General features: G+C 39.6%; 1 protein-coding gene across 1 annotated transcript in view; it reads right to left on the bottom strand.

The window, feature by feature from the left end:
* Positions 1-4,933: 4,933 nt before the first annotated feature.
* The window catches only part of Vamp4 (vesicle associated membrane protein 4), a 35,701-nt gene continuing 14,868 nt past the window's right edge, over positions 4,934-25,766 (bottom strand). The window contains exons 4-8 of the mRNA XM_076873088.2: positions 25,060-25,110; positions 15,355-15,455; positions 14,140-14,219; positions 11,474-11,525; positions 4,934-9,112 (exon numbers count right to left, since the gene is read on the bottom strand). Coding sequence (XP_076729203.1) covers positions 9,084-9,112; positions 11,474-11,525; positions 14,140-14,219; positions 15,355-15,455; positions 25,060-25,110 — 313 coding nt within the window. The 3' untranslated portion in view covers positions 4,934-9,083. The remainder of the gene's footprint in view (positions 9,113-11,473; positions 11,526-14,139; positions 14,220-15,354; positions 15,456-25,059; positions 25,111-25,766) is intronic.

Here is a 25,766-nt window from a genome sequence, read left to right as displayed (position 1 = left end):
AGTTGCCACCATTGCCATCCTTGATCCAGTGACAAGGGGAAAGGAGAAATGACAAAGAGGAGCTCAGGAGAGGAGAGAGAGCATCTGGCAAGCGGGGTGGGGAGGGGTCAATAATTATTTGTGACTGGATAAATAAGTGACAAGTAGAGATACAGCCTCAGGATATTTTTTTTGTGTGTGATGATTAAATAATTAACCAATGTAACACATGTAAAGCACCCACTGTGTGTCAGGTTTGGGCTGGGAGCAAAGGTGATCAAACCTGCTCTTACCAACCAGGTCTGAGTCGATTCAGAAGGGAGACTTAGGGCTGGGAAATGAGGAACATCTGCAGCAAGTGGTTGATGGGCAACAGGGTTGCCGTGACACCGGCATTGGCAGATGGAGAACCAGCAAGCTCTCAGATCAGGCTCCCGCGGCCTCTGCCCGCTGCCCCGCACAGCCCTGCGGCCACATCAACCTGGAGAGTTGTGCAAGTTGAAGGGAACTTACACAATTGATTGGTGGCTACTTCCTGGGCTCCCGCCTCCCCTCTGTCACCCACCATCTGAGCAAGTGCCAGCAAACTGTGAACTCCCAGCCTTGATTCCAGTGGGTGGTGGGGCGTGGCCAGGCAGGGAGCTGGGGCTGGTCTCCAGGTGGGCCAGCATGATCTTGGAAGGCTCTGGCCTTGATCGAGGCCACAGCATGGCTTTCAACCTTGAAGGGGAAACAGGACTTTGCCTTTCAACCAGGGGATTCGCTTCTGCAGGCCAGAGGGCTCCGGGGAATCTGAGGATTCAAGATTCTCAGGTGCATCTACCCAGACACCCCCATCTCATCTCTAGGCACTATTCCCTCCAACCGGGCCCTGGAACCTGGCAGAGGGGACCCCCGAGGCTGAGAGGACGTCCTTTTCCAAAGTCAGCTGCCCTACGCTTGAGTCTGGGTCTGGCCTGCAGCCTGCCTGTTCTCCAGCTTTAGGGAACGAAGGTCTCTTTAAATACTTCCAGTGAGTTTTTCTAATTCTCACATTTTGCTTTCGATTCCTGATAATGGCCTGCACCTGTCACTTTCTTTTTTTCAAAGCTCTGGTGTTGGCAGCAGCCACCTCTTCCCAAGTCCTTACAATTACTGTATCTCCTGTTCCTGCCAAGCACCAGCTCTGGGCTTGCTCTTCGGCATCCCTTCCCCTTGGGACCTCCCTCTGCACTGGAGGCGAACATTTGTGGGTCAGGGGCCACTGGTATCAGTACTCCACTCACCACCAGTGTCAGCTTTCATGTCCCTGTGACCAAAATACCTCACAGGAACAACTAGGGGGAGGACAAGCTCCTCTGGGGCTCATGGGCCCAGAGGTCTCAGTCCACAGAAGGCCGACTCCTTGCTCTGGGCCCAGGTGAGGCAGCACATCGTGGGAGAAGAGCTGCTCGGCTCAAGGTGGATCAGGAAGTGGGGAGAGGCCTCAGGGAAGATGCACTCTGCTGGGACACCCCACGACCCTCCTCCTCCAGCCACACCCCTCCTGCCCACAGTTGCCACCCTCAGTCCATTCAAGCTAGGAGGGACGCATTAGGCTACGCGCTCACATCTAATCATCTCGCCTCTGAACACTCCTGCCTTAACAGGAGCTTCGGGGGCACTTCATATTCAAACCACACCAGCCAGCGATGCCGTCCTTACGACTCCCAGCAGAGGGCCATCAGCTCCTGATTTTCTAGGACCACCTCTGGTACCAACCACCTGCAGTTCCTTAGGAATAGTCGGATGCAGGGATGCAGGGGTGTGTGATTTTTGGGGGGAGGGCTCAACATCTCTAAGGGATTAAGGGATGCAGGATAAGGAGGGAAATAGCCAAGCAAGGATGTGGTTATCTAGGTAGTCTGGGGTGTGTGTGTGTGTGTGCGTGTGTGTGTCCAGCCTCTGAAGCTTGTACAACATGAGTTGATCCACCTTGAGACAAGGGGGTCACAGTCTTTGGGCCCCCGAATCAGCCAGTCTTTGGCTCCAGGGTACCCTCCGGGGATGAGTACAGTTCCTAGGTGAAATGTTCCCTTTGGCTGAGAGCAGTTCTCCAGAGAAGGGGGCAGCTGTGAGCCATTAGCAGCCAACATTCAACTTCCACGGCATCTATAGTGGGAATGGTGTCTGGGCACCAGATGCACTTCTGACCCTTTTAGAATGTGACCGGCATGGATTACACAGATCACTCGGATTCCTTCCCTCTGGTTTCTAGTTTGGCTTAAAAATGGGGAGTCCTAGAATCGGATCATAAGGAAGAAAGAAGAGGTCAGGTGTCTGTTTCCTGCCCACAAATCTTCTCCCTCCATCTTGGTGACCGCTCCCTTCCCACATCCCTTCAAGCCCAGGAGACATACTGTTCCTTGCAGTTTAGGTCCTACCCCACACTTTTATTAAACTTTTTAAGTTGTTTGAGCTGTGACCTAATACACCAAGCTGGTGACAATTGGTGGGACCAAGGAAGACAGGAAGTCTAGTTTTTACTGTAAGGGCAATGAGAATCCATCACAGGGTTTTAAGAATGAGATGATCTGATTTTATTAACACTCAGTTTCAATTTCTCTCTTGGCTGACTGTACTATGTAAATTTCCAGTAATTTTTCTTTAAGGAAAGAGGCAGGATGTCATATTTTCTGAACCCTCATATTTTTAAGAATATTGTGTTTGATTCTTGTGTGATAACTGGCTGGGAATGGAAGTCTATACATGCTGTTCGTGTCTGCAGTTTGGTGATGGAGAAGACGGAGACACCTAGTTTTTGCTTCCTTGTAGGTAACCAGTTTTTCCAGCCTCAGTCAGTGCTCATAGGATTTTCCCCTTGGTGCTGGGGATTGGTCTCCAGGCCCCATGCATGGCAGGCAAACGCTCTGCAGTGCTGTGCCCTCAGCCTACAACGCATCTTCACCTGTTCTTATATTTGACAAAGGCTTTTGGTCTCATAGGACTTTGAGTTTTAATAAGAAAAAAATCACGATGCTCGTTCTATTTGGGGGGGGGCACCGTGTGATTCTTGTTATCTTCTTCTTTTTCTCCCCTCCTAGCTCCGTCCTCACCCTCTTCATTTACGGGGTGACCTCCCCTCCGCTCTGGGGCAGCCTCCTGAGCCTCTCTTCTCCATCACTGGTTTTCTTCAGGGAATTCCACCACTTACTGCTTCAGTGAAGGGCTTAGTATTTGTGCAACCTGCCTCCTGGCAAATTATTTTACCTTATCCTTCTTTTCTTGGACCTAAATTGTCTTCCAGATGCATTAATCGTGCTTGACCTTCGCTTTTCTGTGACTTCCTGAGTTATGGAGGCCGTGCTTTTAATCTCACCGCAGGTGCTGATGCACGCCAAGTCGGTTTGGTTCTCGCACGGTCTCCCTTTGTATCTCAGATAACTGACCCATTCACTGAACTGCCTGAGCACTCACTATGACACTTGCCGTCAGAGAACAAGACAGGTCCCTCTTGTCACGAAGCTCACCCTTAGCGTCAAGTGTCAGAAGGGTTAAATGTTCTGGGAAGGTGGAGGGGAGGGCCTGCAGGGTGCACTCCTGGGAGTCAGCAGAGTCTGACCAAGTCATGAAGGCATTCAGGGAACCGTCCAAGGCACGACAAGTGAGGCCTTGCGGCGGAAGCACACTGGTGTCTGAGGGCAGTGAGGCCAGCGCAGCACAGCACAGCCAGGGGACAGGCTCAGAGGTCACAAAGAGCTTCAGGAAGACCCGAGACCCACAAGCTGCAGAAGGGCCGTGGCTTTCATTCTAGGGAAGGTGTGAAGACGTGGCAGGTTTTTCCTTTTCCCGGGATCTCACTGTGTTGCCCAGCTGGTCTCACACTGGAGAGCTCACATAACCCTCCTGCCTCGGCCTTCTGGGGCTGGGACCTCAGGTGCACAACATCACACCTTCAGCTTTCCCATCGGGGAGCCTAAGCAAAGGAATGGCATGACCTGGTTGTATATTAAAGTACAAGAATGAGCTAAGAAAAGAACTGTAAACAGCTGGGATCAACAGGCCAAGGACCACCCCTACAAAGAGGAACAGAGACGCAGGGTGAAGCCGACAGGGCACGAGGGGAGTTAAGGAAGGAATAAAAAGCAGCGAGTCTGCACACACCTGGCACGATCCGGAGGCGCTGGCCCTCCTGGTGTGCAGCGTTCCCCACAGGCACCGTGTGCACCTTTTCACACACCCTCAGCCGGGGTCTGGCCCATTACATAACAGGGCACGGTGCCGCCCTGGCCCTGCTGAGCTCTGCGTTTGGCTACTAGTCCAGATCCTCACACCCACAGCTGTTCCCTGCTCCACAGCAGTTTTGAGCATCTAATGGACATTCACGAGGTGTGACTGCTCGCTGCAGAGGATCTGGTACTGCTGCTTCTCCGCATGCCAAGGGGCGGACTTTACTTAATACACCCTCAGGATGCACTTACCAGGGTGTCTCCTGTCTCCAGTCCTGCTGAGAGCCCTGTGAGAGACTGTACATCTCAGGGTACAGATGCCCCGATATCATCCTCCTATGCTTTTTTAAAATTATCAAGAAGACATAGTTTAGTGTGTGGAAAGAGGGAGTCTGGAGGGAATGTGCGATTTCCACATTATTGTGAGAGCAACACCATGAAGCTGAGGGAAAGGTGCAGAGTTTTCTGCTTGGGACACATAGATTAATTTCTTTCAAATAGACGTCAGGAGATGAAGCATGAGCGTTCCACCGATTCTCCCTGCCCGCCCCCGTGACTGAGACTCGGTGACTTCACACTGAGAAATTCTCGATTTCATCATTAGGTTGTACACTGGCATAGTTTTTGGTGAAGGAATACCTTTTCTTTTTCTTAATTTTCCTCTATGTATTTTATTGGCAAATTGGGATGAACTAACCATGGGTGATTATGCAGATGTTACTCTAAATAAACTGTGCTTTAAAATTTAGGCAATAGGTGACACATACTGAAAAGCCAAAATGTTTAATTTTCATTTTCTATGAAATAGTTTATTTCACTGTTTACTACGGAGAGGCTACAAACACATTTCTTATATGCACACAAAGGACCAAACTTGGCAACACTGGTAAAAAAATGGTTATAAGGAATCAAGAAGCTGAAGAACAGGGCACACGACGTTTACATTTGTCAACTCCCAGCATACATCTAAAATGTCAAAGGCACTTAGCAAACAGTTGAGTGAAGGAATGTGGAAGGTAAAAAGAAGACATATACCCAAGACATAAATCAAGTGCTTGAATTTTCTGTTTGATTTTTGACATTTTACTAAAATCTCTGATTTATGCAATTTACTTTGTAGCCATAAAGTAATATGTGACTTGACTTCATGACCTCTTCAAATGAAAAGAACCTAATGCATATTGTAAAATCAGGATTTTCTATACTGAGTTAGTATAAGAACTATTCTCTCTAGGTAAAGCTGAAGGTCCCACTGTTTTGTCAACCATGTCCCCTCTCCAGGGAACAGTGTGGCAGTCGGCTCTTACACTGGTGTCTTTCTGACTTTCAAGCAGTGCACACTTATCTAGCCCCTGCTGAGCACGCAGCTCTGTGCAGGGCGCTGGGGAGACATGGGAGCTCTCTAGCTTATGTGTATCCCCTAAAACCGGGTCAGTCATGCTTTCCTTTTAATTTCTACCCATGTGTTCCTCACACTCAGAATCAAAGAGTTTATGTCCATATCCCTCATTCTAATTGATTTTTTTTTGGAGAGGGGGACAGGAAAAACAAAAACAAAGATCAAGTAAGACTAACATTAAACTTAAAAAGCCAGGTATGGTGGCACATGCCTACAGTCCTGGCTACTCTGTGTGGGCAACACAGCAAGACCCATCTCAAAAACAAAAAAATCCCACAAAAATCTAAACAAAAAACTCCACCCATACCCTGCATCTGTCTAAGGGCTGGTGCCAGTTTGTCTATGGCATGAAAAAAAACAACTGCGTAGGGATCAAGGTGTACAGCACCTGTCAGTCTCGGATAGCCACGGTGTCTTTAAATTGCTTTGTGGTGATTTCCTGCACTGATGTCAACACCACACAGCGTTCTCAAATGTGTTCATGCTGATTCACACTGACTCCCCGGTCACAGCCCCCAAGACCGTTTCCACGTGAAGACAAAATTAGACCAACAGAACAACCCTGGACTGAGCGATACTCTGACACGACACAATTAGAGACACCTAGTGGCACACGTTCTCAACATGGAAAGACAATTTCTTGCATATTTTTACCACAGTGTAGCTCCAGATGTGGACACATAGCCAGGTTGGTGACAGCACATGGAGCCCGCTAAAGAAGGTGCTGGCAACAGAGACCACAGTCCATGCTCGCAGAAGCAGCCACAGGACACCCACATGCCACATAGGACTCAAAGATGCCAATTTGTGTAATAAAAATGGCAACATTATAATTTCCTAACGCAGTGTACAGAAATGCACAGAAAGACTACACCAGCAGGAGTCCACAGGGAGCTATCGCGAGGGTATACTAGTTAGCCTCCCTCCGTTGTAGGCAATGTTCTAGCTTTGATATCGAATTTCCCTTTAATAAAGAAATCTCCCCGTTTATAACATCTCAGGGCATTTTCTAGTGAGCTTTGTTAGAAGAGAGGAGCAAAAGCCCACCTGTATTACTGACCGACAATCAGGAGGAGAAACAGTTAGTATTATAATCTCAAAACTGCTGCAAGACGAGGTCTCTGCAGTTAAACACAAGTCAGGAGGGCAAGTTTCACACATAAAAACAGTGACCTGATTTCACCCAGTACCAACCACTATGTACAAAGCTATTTGAATTTCTGTGTTCTCTTCACTGTTGTTAAATCCTGACAGTTTTGGAGGTAAACTTGATTTTTTCCAGTGCAGGATGATCTGAGCTGAATGAGAAAAAGAGTGATTAAGGGAGGAATGACGTAGATGTGGCATCAATGTGAACCACTCTGCTTCTTGATCTTAAAACGGCTGTCTCCAGTGTTACCACAATAATGTCACAAAAGTGCCAGCCCGTTTAAGGGTCTCAGGATTAATCAACACCAGGACAGACAAAATGATAAGCTGTGAACTAAGCCACCACTACTGCAAAGTTCCCAGAGTCACCTGTCCACCTCCAGTATTCCCAGCAGCAATATATTTAAATACAAACACAACTGCATATGTACAATAATGCCATATAAATAGTTCCTTTATTTTTATGATTAAAAATTTTAAAAATAATTTTACTTTTTAAATAATTATGTCTTTGAAAGTGGCAGACTTTTACTAAGAGAAACACTAGAAATGTGGAGTCTTTAAGAAATAATCTTCATCTTTGCCAATATATATTTTAAAGAAACCAGATTTCCACACCAACTAACGGAAAATTAACCATTTATAAGTCTGTTCCAATTAAATAAAATACATATATACATCAGGATTGATTCTGCCAATTCAGTTAAAACATTTCCATTCCTGAACTATGAGCTACTTGAAAGTCTAAAAGTGTTCCTTTTTTTTTTTTTTTTTGCATACCCTCCTTTGTCTCAGGATTTACTAGAAGTTCAGATGCTATTTGTATAACTGACACCTAGAGAAGGAGATGGACACCAGAAGCTTCACCCTCAGTATGTAAGGCCTAGATCTCTTCCAATGCTTCAAGCACATTATAAAATTTAGCTATTTAGATCTTTATAATTTAAGTGTCCTGAGTATTTTTTGATCCACTTTCTCCAAATTTCTTTCTATTCTAAATAGAACATTTTTGCCTCTTGGTACTAATAATGTAGAATTAATCAAGCAAACACATTCAAATTCTATGTTTTGGACATTTTAAATTAAAATGATGAAAGAAATGAAATCTGTTAAACTGGATTGTTCATTAACTCTCTTAAATATTGGTGAATTCCAGGAGCCTATTTCTGCCCCCTCCAACCTAGGATGTCCATGTGCACAAGTTCCTGAAGAATCTGGTTTTATCACAATGCTTCCTCCTCACACGCTTATTCTGCATCTTGACCTGTTTGAACAGTATAAGGAGGTTCGTGCATTTTTAAATTAATGTACTTTATCGTTATAAAAACAGGCTGAGATTAACGGGGACCCCGTAGCGTTAGGCTGCTGACTGGTCGTCTACAGAAGGGCCTACGCCCCCAAGTTTTACTACTCGCTCCTGTCGGCTCTTCTGATTAGACTGTGCAACATCTGCTCCTGGGAGGAGGATCAGAACACAGACAGGAAATCCGAACAGCTGACTGGGCTCACCTTAGCATTTCAGGCAAAAAAAGTTAAAGTCAAAGAGAAAAACTACTAACCAAAGTAAAATTAAGGAAAAAGTTACCTATGGATTTTATTCACACACACTAGGACTGGTCCCTTCTTATTGGAGTTAATTGACAACTGACTAGACCACAACTGGTAGCTATGAGTACTGGTCACTTTCAAACACGTCAACAACATTCTCCAATAATTGTATTGTCTCCAGATTATGGTGCCATACGAGGCCTTTTTTCTGTTTGAATTTCCCATTTCTATAATCCATTCCCTTGTACAATTAGAAGTGGGTTTACTGGAATGTTCTTAGTTATAGCTGAAGGCAGAAACATTGACAACATTTAGCTTTTGTTACACCCATAAACATGTGGAAACTGCTTCAAAGCAACCGTAAAATGAAAAGAATGATATTCTTGCAAATGGTGTGGTTGTGCATCTCTTAGCTTAATAGTCTGGTATGCTACACAGGCTTCCTGACCCCAGACTGACCCCATCTCCATGCAATAATACAAGTCCTTGTGCCACTAAAACACTGGTATGAAACACTGCCATCAGTATTTAACTATATACACAAATAATGAACTGGCAAGTATCTAGTTTCAAATTAGACCTTGGAATATAGCAATGTAAAGTTATCTTTGTGTTAAACATAATTATCATAAGCACATTTTGTTAGAAAGGAAGTAGTTAACTGAACATTCTCAATGTTCCAATTTGAAGTGATACTTGACTCTTAGTTTCTTGGAAAAGAAGTTTTGAAAGTTATATACATATATTCCATTTAAATTATACAGCAATCTTTTAATTATTATTGTCCCAGATCTTGTTTAATGAAGATCTCTGTCATCAAATCAAGTATGGTACTTCACAACTATAAGAACTGTAAGAGAAAGAAAATGAAAAAAGAAGTCAAAATCAAATTCATATAGAAGCAATATTCCTAAATGTAGTTATGTCTACTTTTAGAAAGGGGTAACAAGGGCTGGACTTTATACAACTTAAAAACAAGAAAAAAAAAATACAAGAATATCACAAAATAACTCAAATATCTAACACAGGCATTTTGATCAAATTATGGCATAACAGCATGTCACTGCCAAAATATTATAAACATATTTAATAACATGAGAAAATGTTCACAAGATATTTATTAAGAAATATATACAATATGATCTTAGTTTCTGAAAAACATGTTTATATATAATAGGAAAAGACTAGAAACTACACTGCAGTTTTATTAATGAGTAGCTATCTCCGTATGGTAAGACTATTTTATTTTCTTCTTTATGCTATTCCTTATTTTCCACTTTGACACCATATGTGGTTGATCTTGTTATTTGATACAGTGATAGAGTTCTATAAAGTTACCATAAACACTAAATTGGTGAATACGAATCACAGCTCCTAGGGAAAACACAGTCCCAAGTTCTCATGAGCCTCTGGCTAGGACATTCTTTTTTTTTGTAGTTACCCCTGTCTTTTTATTCATTATTTTTAGTTATACATGACAGTAGAATCCATTTTGATGTAATTGTGAAAACATGGAATATGTCTTGTTCCAGTTCAGCCTCCCGGAACCTCCCCTTTTCCTTCCCTCTCCCACCTTCTGTTCCCTTTCCTCTACTAATCTTTCTACCATTTAATCATAGCATTTTTTAAATTAATTTCTTGTGGATGTACCTGATGCTTAGATCCACTGTGGTATATTAACCTAGGAAAGTTACGGCTACCCCTTTTAACAACTAGATTAACAACAAAAGAAATTTTCTTTCTCTGTTAGGAAGCCTTCATAGCAGTTCATTGTCTTCTTCCTATCTTCAGTATAGGTCTAGTCTTCTTTTTCCAAAACTGTGTGCCTGTGCCTTCTTCCCCTCATCTTCTAAGTCTGTTTAATTTCTTTCCTTTAAGGAACCCATTCTTGTCAACCAATTAATACATAACCCTGCTTTCTGTGTTTCTGTTTAAAGACATTTAATAAGTACTTTTGGTTCAAATGACACTGAACTCAAGGCTGACAGCACCAGCTCATGCTGAACAAAGCCTGCCCAACACATGGCTTTCTCTTCGGGCACAGCCTGGCCTTCCTAAATTTACTGCATTTGAGCACACTTGAGAACTGTGGCCACGGGCATTGAAAACTAGGAAATCACCAAAAGTACAAAAAAGGGAAAAACAGGGATTTGTAGACTACAGAAAGCCTACTTATTTATGTAAGAGAGCTGAAAGGAGGGGGCAGAGATGGCTTTGTCTGACCTCAATTGGAAACCTGCATGCAGGAGATTCAAAGAACGCATCTGCTAATGACTGTAAGAGCAACATCAGAAGTGATTTGGGGATCAGAAATAAATCTTATTTCACAAACCGAAAACCTATAACTTAACAGACAACTGTACTTCTCTTTTTTGGTCCTGGGGATTGAACCCCAGGCACTTTACCAATGACCTATGTCCTCATCCCTTTTTTATCTTGAGACAGGGTCTCACTAAGTTGCTGAGGGCCTAAATTGCTGAGGCTTTGAACTTGATCCTCCTGCCTCAGCCTCTCTCCTCAGCTGGGATTATAGGTCTGCGCCGCCAGGCCAGATGAGACAACTTTTCTTAGTAACAAAAAATAACCTCATAAACATTTTCACATGATTATTCTGAGGCACTTTCAAGACCTACTTAATAAAATCTCTGTGAACATGGGTAAAGAGAGCTTAAAGAAACTCAGATACTAAAAATGACTTGATCTTAAAAAATAATATTAAGGAAATAAAGGAGTTATGTTTTAAGGACTGTAGTTCAGTTCAAATCCACAACCAAATAAAACTAAAGACACATCATCTGGAGAAGTTCACTGGATCTGTCCTTCTAAAACAACATGCTAGCTGCTAACCGACGCACCTGGAAGCTAACAATAAATAGAAGATGAAGATTTCATGCCCAGTGAACAGGAGCCAGTCCTGGCCTTGAACAAGTCACTTAGCCCTTATTTGGGAGTGGTGATGAGGGGTCAGAGAGGGCTTCCTTTTGAGAATCTGCCTCTTTCCCTGTAGAAATGTACATCTGCATATTCTCAAAAAATTTCACAAACACATTAGAACATTTTAAAGATCATAGATAAGGGCTCCTGACTTAGTTAAGCAAGTCATTCAGTCCTGACATTACATTCTAGGTCAATTGAAAATAATTAAAAGGGAATTAAATGACCTCCCAAACACATAATAACCCCAAGAAGTAACAATCCCGTAAATACTTACTGATAATCACTAGCAAAAGGATGGCAGCAACCAAAGCCATGATGGCTTTTATCTACAACACACAAAAAAGACACATGAAAGACATTGTCTGACTCATTTATAAAGCCTAAAGTAAGGACTATCTGTTCTGCTATCTGCCATGTTACTCTAACTCATTAATGAACAGGTACATTCCTTGAAAGGTTTCAATTTGTTTCTCATATGAACTTGACAGCTGCTTTGCATTCTTTCATAAATAATATTTTGAGTTCCCCCAAATCCAAGTGCTTTGCCTCACTGGACTTTATGCCATTCAAGCTGTACTGTAAGATACAGTAACACCTTCGTGGGTCTGGACCCTCTGTCTGTGTTTCACATATTTGTCTCTGAGGCCAGGAAAAGTATATGACAGCAACTCTGTCCAAGTGTCAGGATGTGACGGTTAGCACGGGCAGTCAATACACAGAGGTCTTCTCTGATGGAGGGGAATATGTTCTTATGAATGTGATCCGAATGGACACCTGAAACCATGGAGAGTACCCAATCCTATATATATATATTGTTTTTCCCTAAACATGAATACCTAAGATAAAGTTTACAAATTAGTACAGTAAAAGATCAACAACTAATAATAAAACAGAACTATAACAATATATTTGTAGTAAAAGTCACGGGAATTCAGTCTCTCTGTTGAAAGTGTTGAGACAACTTTTAACATTTTTGGACCACAGCTGGCTGTGGGTAACTGGAATTCTGAAAAGCAGCATATTTATAGTACATATTCTGAAAGTACAGGAGAGCAATGTTAGTGTTCTCTTCCCTCTTTCTTTATGGTGCCTTAATTTCCATCTCAAGGAATATATTTTGGATTCGTCACGAACAGCCTCACTTAGTAAGTTGCCTAAGATTATTTGGTATCAGTTTTATATTCAAGAGAAGAAACCTTAAATCAGTTTCCTGTCAGCTACTTGACACTTGGAGTTTATGTTATCTTCCTATATAAAACTGCCATGTTCATAATTTAATCCTAAAATGCATAAATTACAAATTTCAATTCACTGCTGAAATTTATTTATTTTCATCATTTTTATAAAAAGTTGATTAAAAATGGTTCATTCAGAAAGAAGATACCCAGTTATTATAAACAGATAAAAATCTAATGAGTATCACAAATAGAAACAGTTTTAGTTAATTAACTATTCTAAAAATAGAATTAACGGTGACATGTCTGTGGCATTCCATTCATGACAGTTAACAAAACGACCCAGGGCAGTTCCCGTGGATTTTATTCACACGCACTAGGATGGCCCCTTCTTATTGGAGTTAACTGACAACTGACTAGACCACAACTAGTGGTTCAGCAATTTGGACATCAGTCCTATAAAAATTATTCATTATAATAATAATCAAAAAGAGTAGAAACAGACTCAGAACTAACGGAAATAGGAGCTATATTTTCAGTAGGGCCCACATTATACTAAAAACTAAAGTTCTTTTTTTAAAAAATACGTTTTTAAATCGAAGATGGACACAATAATTTATTTACTTTTATGTGGTGCTAAGGATTGAACCCAGTACCTCACATGTGCTACACAAACACTCTACGTCTGAGCTATAACCCCAGCCCCAAACTCAAGTTCTTTAATCCTTTATTTAGCCTGAAAAATTTCTGGACTTTTATGGTTTTTCCACTTTGCCCAAAATGCACATTATTTTGCCCTGTTAATATAAAGCTAGACTTAATTAACTTTTGAAAAAATTTAAATGAAAATATTGGTACTGATTTTTAAACACCTCAATGAACAAGAGTTTTCTGATTACTAGCCATTCTTGACTATGAGGTAAATTCATTTCTATAAAATGTTCTGCAGGAATATAGTAGCATATAGTGATTCCGGTTTTTTCACTTGTTAAAATTTTGTTATCATTCATGTTATTTGTTGTTCATGGAGGGAGGAAGTCATGGCCATGCTCATCATGTCCCACTTTAAGAATAAGTCACATCAGTGTCCCATTTTACAAGTAAGGTGCTGGGGTCAAAGGGGTCATGCTTGTTAAGTGGAAGAACTGCAAACAAAACAGGTTGTTGGACTTCTAGTCTCAAGCTGCTTCCCAGGACATGGTTGAACGTTTTAAGAAAATTTCCTTATTTCTCTGGAATAATGAGGGATATGGGATTTTTCTTAATTCCATTTGCTGTAAGAGATTTCGAAAAACACCACTTTTTTTGGGGGGGCGGGGTACTGGGGATTGAACACAGGGGCACTTGGTCAACCGAGCCACATCCCTAGCTCTATTTTGTATTTTTTTTTAGAGTCGGGGTCTGAGTTGCTTAGTACCTCACTTTTGCTGAGGCTGGCTTTGAACTCGGGATCCTCCTGCTCCACCTTCAGAGTTGCTAGGATTACAGGAGTGTACCACCATGTCTGGCCTGATAAACCCCTTTAAAAACATTCTTTTAGGCACTACTTGATTCCTTGATTCTTGCCCCAAAAGAATTCATTAATTCAACAAATATTTACCCAGCTCCTTCCATACCCAGGTTCAGGAGACGTAACAATAATAAGCAAGACGGTCACAGCCCCTGTCCTCACAGAGTTCATCCTGTACAAGCCCCTTTCCTTCCTGTCGTGGACTACCCCTTGAGAGTCTAGCCAGTCTACCCCAGTGTCTTCTGATTCACTTACTTTGCATCCACGCCACCACATTTGCCTTCGAAGTTGTTTGGCTCTGTTGCTAAAAGCAGTTGCATTATCCGATAAGCTTTCTATATCACACAGAGGATGGAGAGAAGGATTAAACGACATAACAGGATTCTTTTATCTAGTCACACAAAGACAAGAAAATATTAATTTCTACTTCTGTAAATTTGTTCCCTCTTAAGCATGAACACATCCTCCACCCACAAATTCCACCATTCTCCCTAGTTAAAACTAAAAAGCAGAACACAGCTGCAGGTCAGTTAGCTTAGTTCATTTTCACTGTGATATGAGAGAAGCATTCCCAGGGGCTGGATGCATATCAAAAAAAACTTATAAATGCTGGTGAGAAAATAGTCCTTAAAAAAACAAATACTTGGCACTGGGTGTAGCTCAGTGGTAGAGCACCCACCTGCTTTGCATGCATAAGGCCCCAGGTTCAATCCCTAGAACCAGAAAAATCACAACAAAACAACAACAAAAACTTGTTACATTGCTAAGAAAAAATTACAAGGGAAGAAAGTTAGATTTTTAGAAAACTGACTGATTTTGAAAGAAAATGTTATGAACTTTTAAAGTGATTAAGCAAGTCTTTTGGTCAAGCAAGTCTGTCGAGAATTAATCAGGTATTCAGCCGTTCACCATTCAAACAATGTGAGGGACTAACGTGTGCCAGGAACTGTTAGAAGCGCAAAGACTGACATCTGCCAGTAAAGAAAGTCACTAAGTTACCAGAGAACTTGTAAGTTACCAGGTATTCTGCTAGTCATCAAACAGTATCTGAGTGCCTAATGAGTGCCAGGAACTGTTAGTACAGAGGTAACATCATCAGTAAAGAAAAGTTACTAAAGTTACCATTAAATAAAACTATCAGATAAGTTTGGAAAAGTTTTGGAAAAAAGTAATCAGACCTTTATGTCTTGAGATCATGAGAAACACAAAGCATATCCACATAATGAGGCAAAAGGAAAATGTAGTTCTACTCTTCACACTTCAATAAGAATTTTAAATTCTCCACTGAACAGTAAGGAAATAATACAATAAGAGGACTCTAAAAGGGAGTGAAAATTAAACTATACAGGTCACACATCTAAGAATCAAATACTAATTTCCTAAGCCAAAATTCCTAAATGCTGGCTAGACAAGGAAGACAAAAATTGGTAAAACAGATCAATAATATCAAGAAATATGAAGTATCTGTACCTGATTTGTCCTGTAGTTCATCTAGTCTCTCCCCTCTTTCAATTACCTTTGTAATATTTTCTTGCATGACATCGATAACTTCATCCACTTGATTCTGAACACTAGTTTAAAAAAAGATATATATCTTTTAAGAATGTTTACAGTTTTGAACCTTTTATTAAACAACAGAGAATAGCACATTCTAAGAGATTAAACTATAAAACATACGTAAGCAATGTTCTTCCCTCTGTGGCCTTGAGTTCTCAGGTAATTAAAAACAAATGATATATATTAAGGTAATATTTAACTGAGAGTTTACTTTAGTCCTGCCTGACTAATAATGTAACCTACAAGCAGATTAAATGTACTGTCAGAATGCTCATTAACCACAAAACTTAGTCAAACAGCTTTCAAATAAGGTTTCATGTTCTGCTAAAGCAGCATCCGGACACAATCATAACCTACCTTTGCTGTGTTTCACACACAAAGGCTGACAAAGGTGTTTGCCCAGGTGTGTTAGAAGTTTCCAAAAGGGAAATGTAAGGCATACCCTAGGGGACACTGCTGCCCAGTGAATGTAACACTTCACTGCTCATCAGTTCTCTAAAACGTTAACAGGGTTAAGACAACCGAGAACACCCAGGAACTTTCTGAAGCATTCACCGGAAAGCAAAAAAGACAATTTCTTTGTGTCTCGAAAACAAAAAAATTTTTCCAGCTTTATATTAGGTGACAGGGGACTACTCTAACCAAATTTAAGACTGTTCAGTGAAAACCCAACTTAAAAGTTAACTTTAAGGATCCTCAACTACCTACTGTCACTCAGCACTTAAACACTAGAGAAAGCATTATCTTAATTTAGAAATAAGTCATGACAATGAAATATTTAAAAGGAGAAACCTATGGCTCTTATAACTCAAAAGTGCACTGGATAATTGGCAACTAAACAAGTATTATATATGCATATTTAAATGAGGACATGCAATTGTGTTTCTAGTTGGAGAATGGGAACTTTCTTCCCATGATTTTTTAAAAATTGGTGCATTAAAATTGTACGTAAGATTTGTTATTACGTAATAGTACATGCATACACTATAACAATATAATTTGCCCAGTGTCATTTTCCTTCCCCTGGTCTCCTTCCTCTGATCTCCTGATCGCCCTTCCATTTTCATGAGATCCCCTGCCCTCAACGATTTCCCCCACCTTTTCTCTCCTGCTTCCACATAGGAGAGAAAACATGACAACTGACTTTTAAAATTTGGTTTATTTTGTCTAACAATATGTAGAATGAGACTAGATCCTTATCACCCTGCACAAAAGTCAACTCAAACTAGATCAAAAACCTAGGAATTAGAACATTTTCTAACAAATTACATAAATTTCATTATTTATGGCTGAATAAAACAACATTTTTATGTATCCATTTATTTACTGATGGACATCTAGGCTGATACCATAGTTTGGCTATTGTGAATTGTACTGCTATAAACATAGGTATGCACCCATCACTACAGTACCTTGACTTGAATTCTTCAGGATCAGTACTGAAGAGTGGTATAGCTGGGTCATGTGGTGGCTCCATTTCTAGTCTCTTGAGGAACATCATATTGATTTCCATAGTGGCTGTACTAACTCACAATGCCACCAACAGTATGTAAGTGTTCCTTTTTCTCCACCTCCTCTCCAACATCACTGTATTATTGATGATTGCCATTCTGACTGCAGTGAGATGAAATCCTAGTGTAGTTTTGATTTACATTTCCCTAATTTTTATGATGCTGAACTTTTTTCAAGTTTGTTGGCCATTTGTATTTCTTCTTGTGAGGGTTATCTGTTTAATTCATTTGTCCGTGTGTGTGTGTTAAGTTTTTTGAGTGTTTCTTATATTCTGTATATTAATCCTGTCAGAAGAGTAAGTAGCAAAGCTTTTTCTGCATTCTGTGGTTTCTCTTTCATTTTCTTATTTCCTTTGCTGTGCAGAAGCTTTTAATTGGATGGTATCTCATTTATTAACTCTTGGCATTGTTTCCTGAGCTTTAGGGGTCCTATTGAGAAAGTCATTGCCTGTGCCTATGTGCTGGAGTGTTGACTTTACGTTTGCTTCTAGGAGTTAGGTAGTTTCTGTTCTAATTCCTAGGTTTTTTATCTAGTTTGAGTTGACTTTTGTGCAGGGTGATAATAATCAGTTTTCCACCTGGGGAACTTCTGAAAAACTTTCATGAAACACTTCTCTTCTGTCTACCCCACTCTATCCTCCAAACTAACTGAAAAAAATGGGGGTGAGGCATGGTCATTTTTCCCTTTGCCTAATACAAACATTTCTTCAAAACATTCACTTTAAAAACACAACGAAGGCCCATTTAGACACAGGTGGATTGGAAGAAACTCTCTACGCCTGATGACCACCTCCCTCCCATGTGATAAGTGTTGTGTGACCCACTGATTATCTACACACAGCATTCAGGAGCATCCAGCTTCTCAGAGCTCTGTGCCTCCCACACTATAACCCACTGAAGGATGTAAGACTGAAGTTCAACCAAGCAGGGACATGCAGAATTCTCATCTGCCCAAACAGATCTGAACCGCGCCCCCCCCAATCTCTAAGATGTCTTGAGGCAACTCCTAATTATCTAAGCAGAGGGCTGAAGATGTGTATCTTATTAACAATGGCGTACTTACACAATGAATCAATTTACTCAACAAATAATTAATGAGCACCTATTATGTACTGTTTTAGGTATTAGAAAACAACAAATAACAAAACATTAATTCTGTTCCTCATAGAATTTATGTTCAAATGTACAATGAAGGCACCACATTCAAACAGCCTGCTCAATCCCATTACTGTTTTATTTACAGCATTTAACAGTAAGTGCATGTACCTACTTACTTACATGCCTCTCCCCACTAGAAGGTTAAGCTCAAAGAATGCAGAGACCTTGCCTATTTTGTCCATTTACCTAACAACCACAGTACCTACAGGGGTGCTTGGGGTAGTCAATAAATGTTTATAAATAAACATTCAATAAATGTTTGCTGAATAAGTGCGTAATTTAAGTATGAATCCTGCAAAGCATACCTAGTTACTTGAAAGAAACATAAAGCAGTGATTACAGAGCCCTTCATTTAACTATGAAATGGAAGCAAATCCAATGTTCACCATGGACCAATCTTGAAACTTCCAGGTAGTTTTTTTCCCCCCATTTAAAACAAGCAATGAGAGTTAACAGGCCAAAGTAAGACAGTGTGGCAGGACAGGAGTGGACACAATGTACTACTGCTTCTCCACAGGATCAGATTATTGTTATTATAGATATTTACATACCTATACTACACAATTTTGTTTTAAAAACAAAACCAAAAAGCTGAAGAAACAGCTATAGTCCCAGAGGCTCCATAAGCAAAAGACTCCACAGATAACGGGCACACAGATGAACTGGGACAGAATCCATAAAATTCTAGATTAATTCTTAGATTATCATAAACCTAGGAATTGTACCCAAGAATATGGTACAATGTAACGTATCTCTAATGGGGATAGTCCAACATTTTGTTTTATTAAGTGATCAATGAATATTCTCTTCTTCATAGATTACTATCCACTGGCATAACACTCTAGAAACTCTATAACCTTTATTCAGTGATCGAAAATCTCAGGTATTTCTATATTTCAAGGTGTTTTCATACATAGAACACAACTTTTTTTTTTGGACCTTTATTTTATTCATTTATTTATATGCAGTGCTGAGAATTGAACCTGGTGCCTCACACATGCTAGGCAATTGCTCTAACACTGAGCCACAACCCCACCCAGGATATATATATTTTTTAATATGACAGCAGAATGCATTACAATTCATATTACACATATAGAGCACAATTTTTCATATCTCTGGTTGAATATAAAGTATATTCACACCAATATCCAGGATCTCTGGTTTAATTCCTAGGCCCCTGATCCACTTTGGGTTGAGTTTTGTGCATGGTGAGAGACAGGGTTTTAATTTCATTTTGTTGCATATGGATTTCAATATGGATTTGCATATGTCTTCATCATACATGTACTTTGGATAATAATGTCCATCTCCATCACATTCCACCATCATTTCTAACCCCATGCCACCTCCCTTCCCCTCCCACCCCTCTGCCCTATCTAGAGTTCACCTATTCCTCCCATGTTCCCTCTCCCTATCCCACTACGAATCAGTCTCCTTATATCAAAGAAAACATTCGAAATTTGTTTTCTTGGGATTGGCTAACTTCACATAGCATTATCTTCTCTGACTCCATCCATTTACCTGCAAATGCCATGATTTTATTCTCTTCTATTGCTGAGTAATATTCCATTGTGTATATGTGCCACATTTTTTTTTATCCATTCATCCACTGAAGGGCATCTAGGTTAGTTCCACAGTTGAGCTATTGTGAATTGTGCTGCTATAAACATTGATGTGGCTATGTCTCTGTATTATGCTGTTTTTAAGTCCTTTGGATATAGACCGAGAAGAGGGGGGTAGCTGGGTCAAATGGGGTTCCATTCAGTTTTCCAATAAATTTCCATACTGCTTTCCACATTGGCTGCACCAGTTTGCAGTCCCTGCAGCAGTGAATGAGTGTACCTTTTCCCACACATTCTCGCCAACACTTATTGTTGTTTGTCTTCATAACAGCTGCCATTCTGACTGGAGTGAGATGAAATCTTAGAGTAGTTTTGATTTGCATTTCTCTAATTGCTAGAGATGATGAACATTTTTTCATGTTTGTTGCCTGATTATATATCCTCCTCTGAGGAGTGTCTGTTCAGGTCCTTGGCTCATTTATTGACTTGGTTATTTGTTTTTTTTTTTTTTTTTGATGTTTAGCTTTTTGAGTTCTTTATATATCCTAGAGATTAGTGCTCTATCTGATGTGTGAGGGGTAAAAATTTGCTCCCAAGAAGTAGCTGGCTCTCTATTCACCTCACAGATTGTTTCTTTTGCTGAGAAGAAACTTTTCAGTTTGAATCCATCCCATTTATTGATTCTTGATTTTAATTCTTGCACTTTATAGGAGTCTTATTAAGGAAGTTGGGGCCTAATCCAACATGTTGAAGATTTGGGCCTACTTTTCTCTATTAGACTCAGGGTCTCTGGTTTAATTCCTAGGTCCTTGATCCACTTTGAGGAGTTTTGTGCATGGTGAGAAAGGGTTTTAATTTCATTTTGTTGCATGTGGATTTCCAGTTTTCCCAGCCCCATTTGTTGAAGAGACTATTTTTTCTCCAATGTACGTTTTTGGCACCTTTGTCTCATATTAGAAAATTGTAATTTTGTGGGTTAGTCTCTGTGTCCTCTATTCTGTACTCCGGGTCTACCAATCTGCTTTGGTGCCAACACTATTCTGTTTTTTGTTACTATTGCTCTGTAGTATAGTTTAAGCTCTGGTATAGTGATGCCACCTGTTTCACTCTTCCTGCTAAGGAGTGCTTAGCTATTCTGAGTCTCTTATTTCTCCAGATGAATTTGATGATTGCTTTTTCTATTTCTATGAAGAATGTCATTGGGATTTTGATTGGAATTACATTAAATCTGTATAGTGCTTTTGGAAGTATGGTCATTTGGTAATATTAATTCTGCCTATCCAAAAGCAAGGGAGATCTTTCCATCTTCTAAGGTTTTCTTTGATTTCTTTCTTTAGATAGAATACAACTTTTGTAGAAGAAAATACTATTTAATATGAAAGATGATTTTTTAGCAAAACAGCAATAAGACACTTCTCCATGACCTTTTATGTTTCCATGGTAGTTAGAACCCTCTGATTTCTTATTTTACATTTGTTTTTTCTTATTATACTATAAATGCAGAAGAGAGAAGCAGACGCTGTCCAGCCCCCTTCGTTTCATTTCCCAGCTCATGTGAATCCTGCCTAAGCAAGCATTCAGCAAATACTGTCTAATCTAAATATTTCTGTCATTCAAAAAACACTTATTCAGAAATTATGTTTTCCATTAAGGATACGTACATGAATGAGCCTGATATTTAGATGATTACAATTTAATGTGAAAAACTGATATCTGTGATTCTACTGACATGTATTAAGTGCTATAATGGAAGGAAGCCCTGGGTATCACTCACATAGCCTAGAAGAATTCAGCCTAAGTCAGAGATGACATCAAGATTCCATTGCTGAGTCCTGAAGGTACAAAGAATGACCTGGAAGGAGATGGTGGAAAGTGGGAAAGCTCTAGGCTAAGGGAATATATTTAAAAGGAGGGGCTATTTTAAGTACCAAGTGATTAACTGGATATGGGTGAAACAGAAAATTAAGAACTCAAAAGGAAAAGCAAGTTTGTAAAGGAAGGTAAGAGATTTACATCATGACTGAGGGGTCATATGGTAGAATAAAGGACACAAAAGGGAAAATACGTAGGAAAAGAGGAGCTACAAAGAGGAAAAGGAATTCTTTATGCAGTTTTAAATCTTCTTTGAGTCTGATAGTACAGGATTCCTGAAGTGTCCTCTAATCTAATCATCAGTAGGTAAGCTAGTGGTGTAGTCTAGACAATCATGGGTTTTATATTCATTCAGAAGCAGACTTGCAATCCAACTTGCCATTTGCTATGCACGTAACTGTGGAAGTCACCTCATGAGCCTTTTAGTCTTATATTTTCTCACTTTTAAAATGAAAACGATAAATTGTCTCGCTTGACATGAGTGTGATAAATGCCAGTGCTCTTCCATTAAGAAAAAAAATCATACTGACGTGCACACGTGTGCGTACACACATACACTCATCTTTAGTTTGTAAATATTTATTTTCAAAGTTAACATCCCCATCTTGTGGCCTTTTAAGGTATTGGTGACAAATGTTTTAAATTTATGTTGTATTTTTGCAACTACACATATATAACTATTATGTCATGGAACCATTCTCTGGGGATCTGGACCAAGGCTCTAGTTGAGAGATTCCCTACTGGTAACAGAGAATGTCTAAAGTCACCAAAATGGCATTTGAAGTGTTGTTATTGAATTTAAAAGCAAAGAAAACATTCCAAAGAGAATACAATTTTATATAGACATGTGAATGTTTAAAAAATCTTTCCCCAAAAAATATTCCCTAAAACTGGATGGTGTAATTTTTGTAGTATTAATCTATTATCAACATTAATAATTAGTGGTCAAATTAAAATAAACCAATAATACTGCTAATCTATATAGTCAAGAAATGCCCCAAATGTTACAAATTAAGTGGTGATAACTTATCTTTAAAAAACTGGATGCCAAATTAATTAATTCTGGATGCTAAACTAATACCAGGGAGTTTTTTCTTAAGTGATGTATCAAGCTGTATCTGCCACCTTGGCTGGACACACTGGTGAGTCATGTCCCCTTCATGAAGTTGGGCCATCAAGGTTTACTCTGCATTTCAAAGCTGACTTCTAACTAAATCTACTCATGTCTTCAGCTCTACCGTAAAGAACTAGTACACTTACTCAACAATTCTTTATTATTTTACAATCCTGTGATCCTAGTTATTGTGATAGTTTAAATATGTACGTGTGTGTGTCTGGCAGTTACTAACACACATATTCTATAATGGCAATGGTTTTAGGGTTTAGCTGTAAAATCATTTTCCACAGATCCAAGAGGCCACGTCCTTTCACCAGGATCACTCTGCGGAAGTATATCACACCAGGAACAACCATGTGGGTAAATAGAGAAGTTACCCAGGGTCCAAATAGGGAATTATTCTCAGCCATTACTCAATGACAACCTTGTAGCATCCACATATGCTTGAATCACCTTTCATCTGAGTCCTGGCAGAATGTCTTGTGAATCCCGTGGAATACTGACCAAATGAGTGGCTCATGAGGTCATCTCCATCAACCTCCATGTCTTCCTTAGGGGACTGACAGATAGTTTCTCATCATTCCCAGATACTGATGAGGTATAAACTTCCTGCAGGTTCTATCTGCAGACTATAAAAACCACTTAGCTGCAGTGAGAAATAGCTCCTTTGTAATAGGATTATACAATGGAATTGTAGCCACTGGGCCCTCACATTTGGTATCATTTTTGGTGTATGGGACAATGACCCTAGAAGCTGGTATTTTTGGTTACTCTTCCTTTTGTTATGTAATAAATGGCCTGGACCCAAAAGCAGCTTGTATCTTTACTGGCAAATCAGAAACTGGAAGCAGTAAACATTCTCTCTGCTGGTGGTCTAGAAGCAGTGAGTACCATGAGTTTTTCAGCTGCAAGAAGTGAATTTTGTCAACCACCTGAGCTTGGTCATAAGCTTCAAGTGAGCTACATACCTAGTAATAGCTTGACCGCAGGCTGTGAAATCCATAGCAGAGGGCACCCCTAAGCAGTGCTTGAACTTCCAGTCTCATGGAAGCTGAGATGATAAATACGTGTTGTTTTAAACTGCTAAGCTCTTGATAATTTGTTACACAGCAGTAGAAAGTTAATTCACCAAGTCCACTATTCTAATCAACATGTTGGTACAGGCTGAATATCCCTAATCTGAAAATCTCAAATCCAAAGTGCTCCAACATCTAAAACTTTTATTAGAGTGCTGACATAATGCCACACATGGAAAATTCGTCCCTTACATCCTGTGATGGGTTGTAGGCAAAATACAGGCACATTAAAAGTATTGTATAAAATTATCTTCCAGCTATGGATGAAGAATTACAAATAAATTTCATGTTTAGACTTGGGTCCCATCCCCAATATATTTCATTATGTACATGCAAATTTTCTAAAATTTAGAAATAATCTGAAATCTGAAACTTTCAGAACCCAAGCAGTTCAGATAAGGTATACTCGGCCTGTACCTTGGTTCTGTATCTTAGAATGAAGTAAGGTCAGGATTAGGCTAAGTATGGATATATTTATTACATCAATGGTACTTGACTAAAGTCCAACTGCCTCACCAATTCCTACAGACTCTAGTCAGTACCTTTTCAACTATACCCAGAATTAGGGCAGTGGCTATTACCCTTCCTTAGGTCCTGAACACGAGTTATTCAGTTTATCTTCCACAGTTAGTCTCTGCAGGTTGGTTGGTTTCCAGGACCTGGCCTCACGTGACTCACTGCTCTGTCCTTTCCTCTCCCTTTCGACAAGGCCCCATCTTTCTAACATCAGGTACATTCACTACAGCATGTTATTCATGTCACACTTCTACCACCAAGTAACACATGTATAGCAAAGGTTTTAAACCAAAACTTAGCCATGAAACTAAGATCAATATAGGGATTAGCTTAAATATTAGAGATGAAAAAATTCTGGAAGTAAATAAAAGCTGCTGTACATTAAAAAATATCTATTATGATTCTGATAATGGCAATCAAATGATAAATTAAAAACCAAAACCAAAAGAGACCTTCAGATTATGCTAAATAAGTGGATTTGACATAAAGCAATTAAGAGAAGCCATCAATTCTGAGTTATAATTCCAAAGTAACTTTGTGAAACTATAATTAGGTTTCTAAAACCCAGTAGTTATATTGTCTATTTTAGGGGTCAAGATATTTTAGATTTCATGGGTCATAAGATATCTCTTTGTCTCAATTCTCTGTCGTAACTACTCAACTTTGCCATTATAGCTAGAAAGCAACTACAGATAATATGAAAACAAATGGGCATGGCTGCATTCCAATAAAATTCTGGTTACAAAACCACCCCAGTTCACATGAAAATATGGATTTAAATAAGTGAGCATTCAGGAACTTACTGCTTAATTTTATCATTTTTAGGTCCAAATCTTGGTCCAGATGGCCCCCTTCTGAAAATAAAATAGCCAGTATATATTAGTAGTGGTCATATTAAACAAAAACAAAAACAAAACCACACATCTATATATGCAATCATGTGGGATACACATGGATCAGTCATTTACCAGAAGGAATGACATTTTACGAGTATTGGTGAACTCCATGATACATAATCTGGTCTTTACTTCACTGGTAGTTACCATTGGCCACAATTACCTTACTTATTCTAAGTGTTAAAATTTATGAGAAATGAGGACTTATACAACTCTTAGTAATGCAGTTTTTTTCCTAATTGTTAAACTCCGAAATAATAAAAAATAAACTGCCCAGTGACTATGAATACCTTTATAATCAATTCTTGAGCAATTAAAAGTACAAATCACCTTGAATTTAGGACATTGCTAATTAAGAATGTTGATTGAGAGATGGATAGAGAAAATTATTCACTCAAAACACTAAAAAATTTTAGATATGTATTTTGATTACTCACTTTAAATCTATCAACAGCAAAAGGGGGAAAAACAAGAGTCTTAAAAATATTAACATTTCTTAAATTATTATCTCTTTATAAAAGTCAAGGGTATATAACCTTAATCCATTTTAGCATTCTCAAAATGGAAATTTTTAGATATTTTAAGTATTTTAATTATCATTTTACTGAAGGTAG

Source organism: Callospermophilus lateralis, chromosome 13 (assembly GCF_048772815.1).
Source record: "Callospermophilus lateralis isolate mCalLat2 chromosome 13, mCalLat2.hap1, whole genome shotgun sequence".
Taxonomy (NCBI): domain Eukaryota; kingdom Metazoa; phylum Chordata; class Mammalia; order Rodentia; family Sciuridae; genus Callospermophilus; species Callospermophilus lateralis.
Note: the sequence above shows the minus strand (reverse complement) of the source record. Positions and strands in the feature narration are given on the sequence as shown.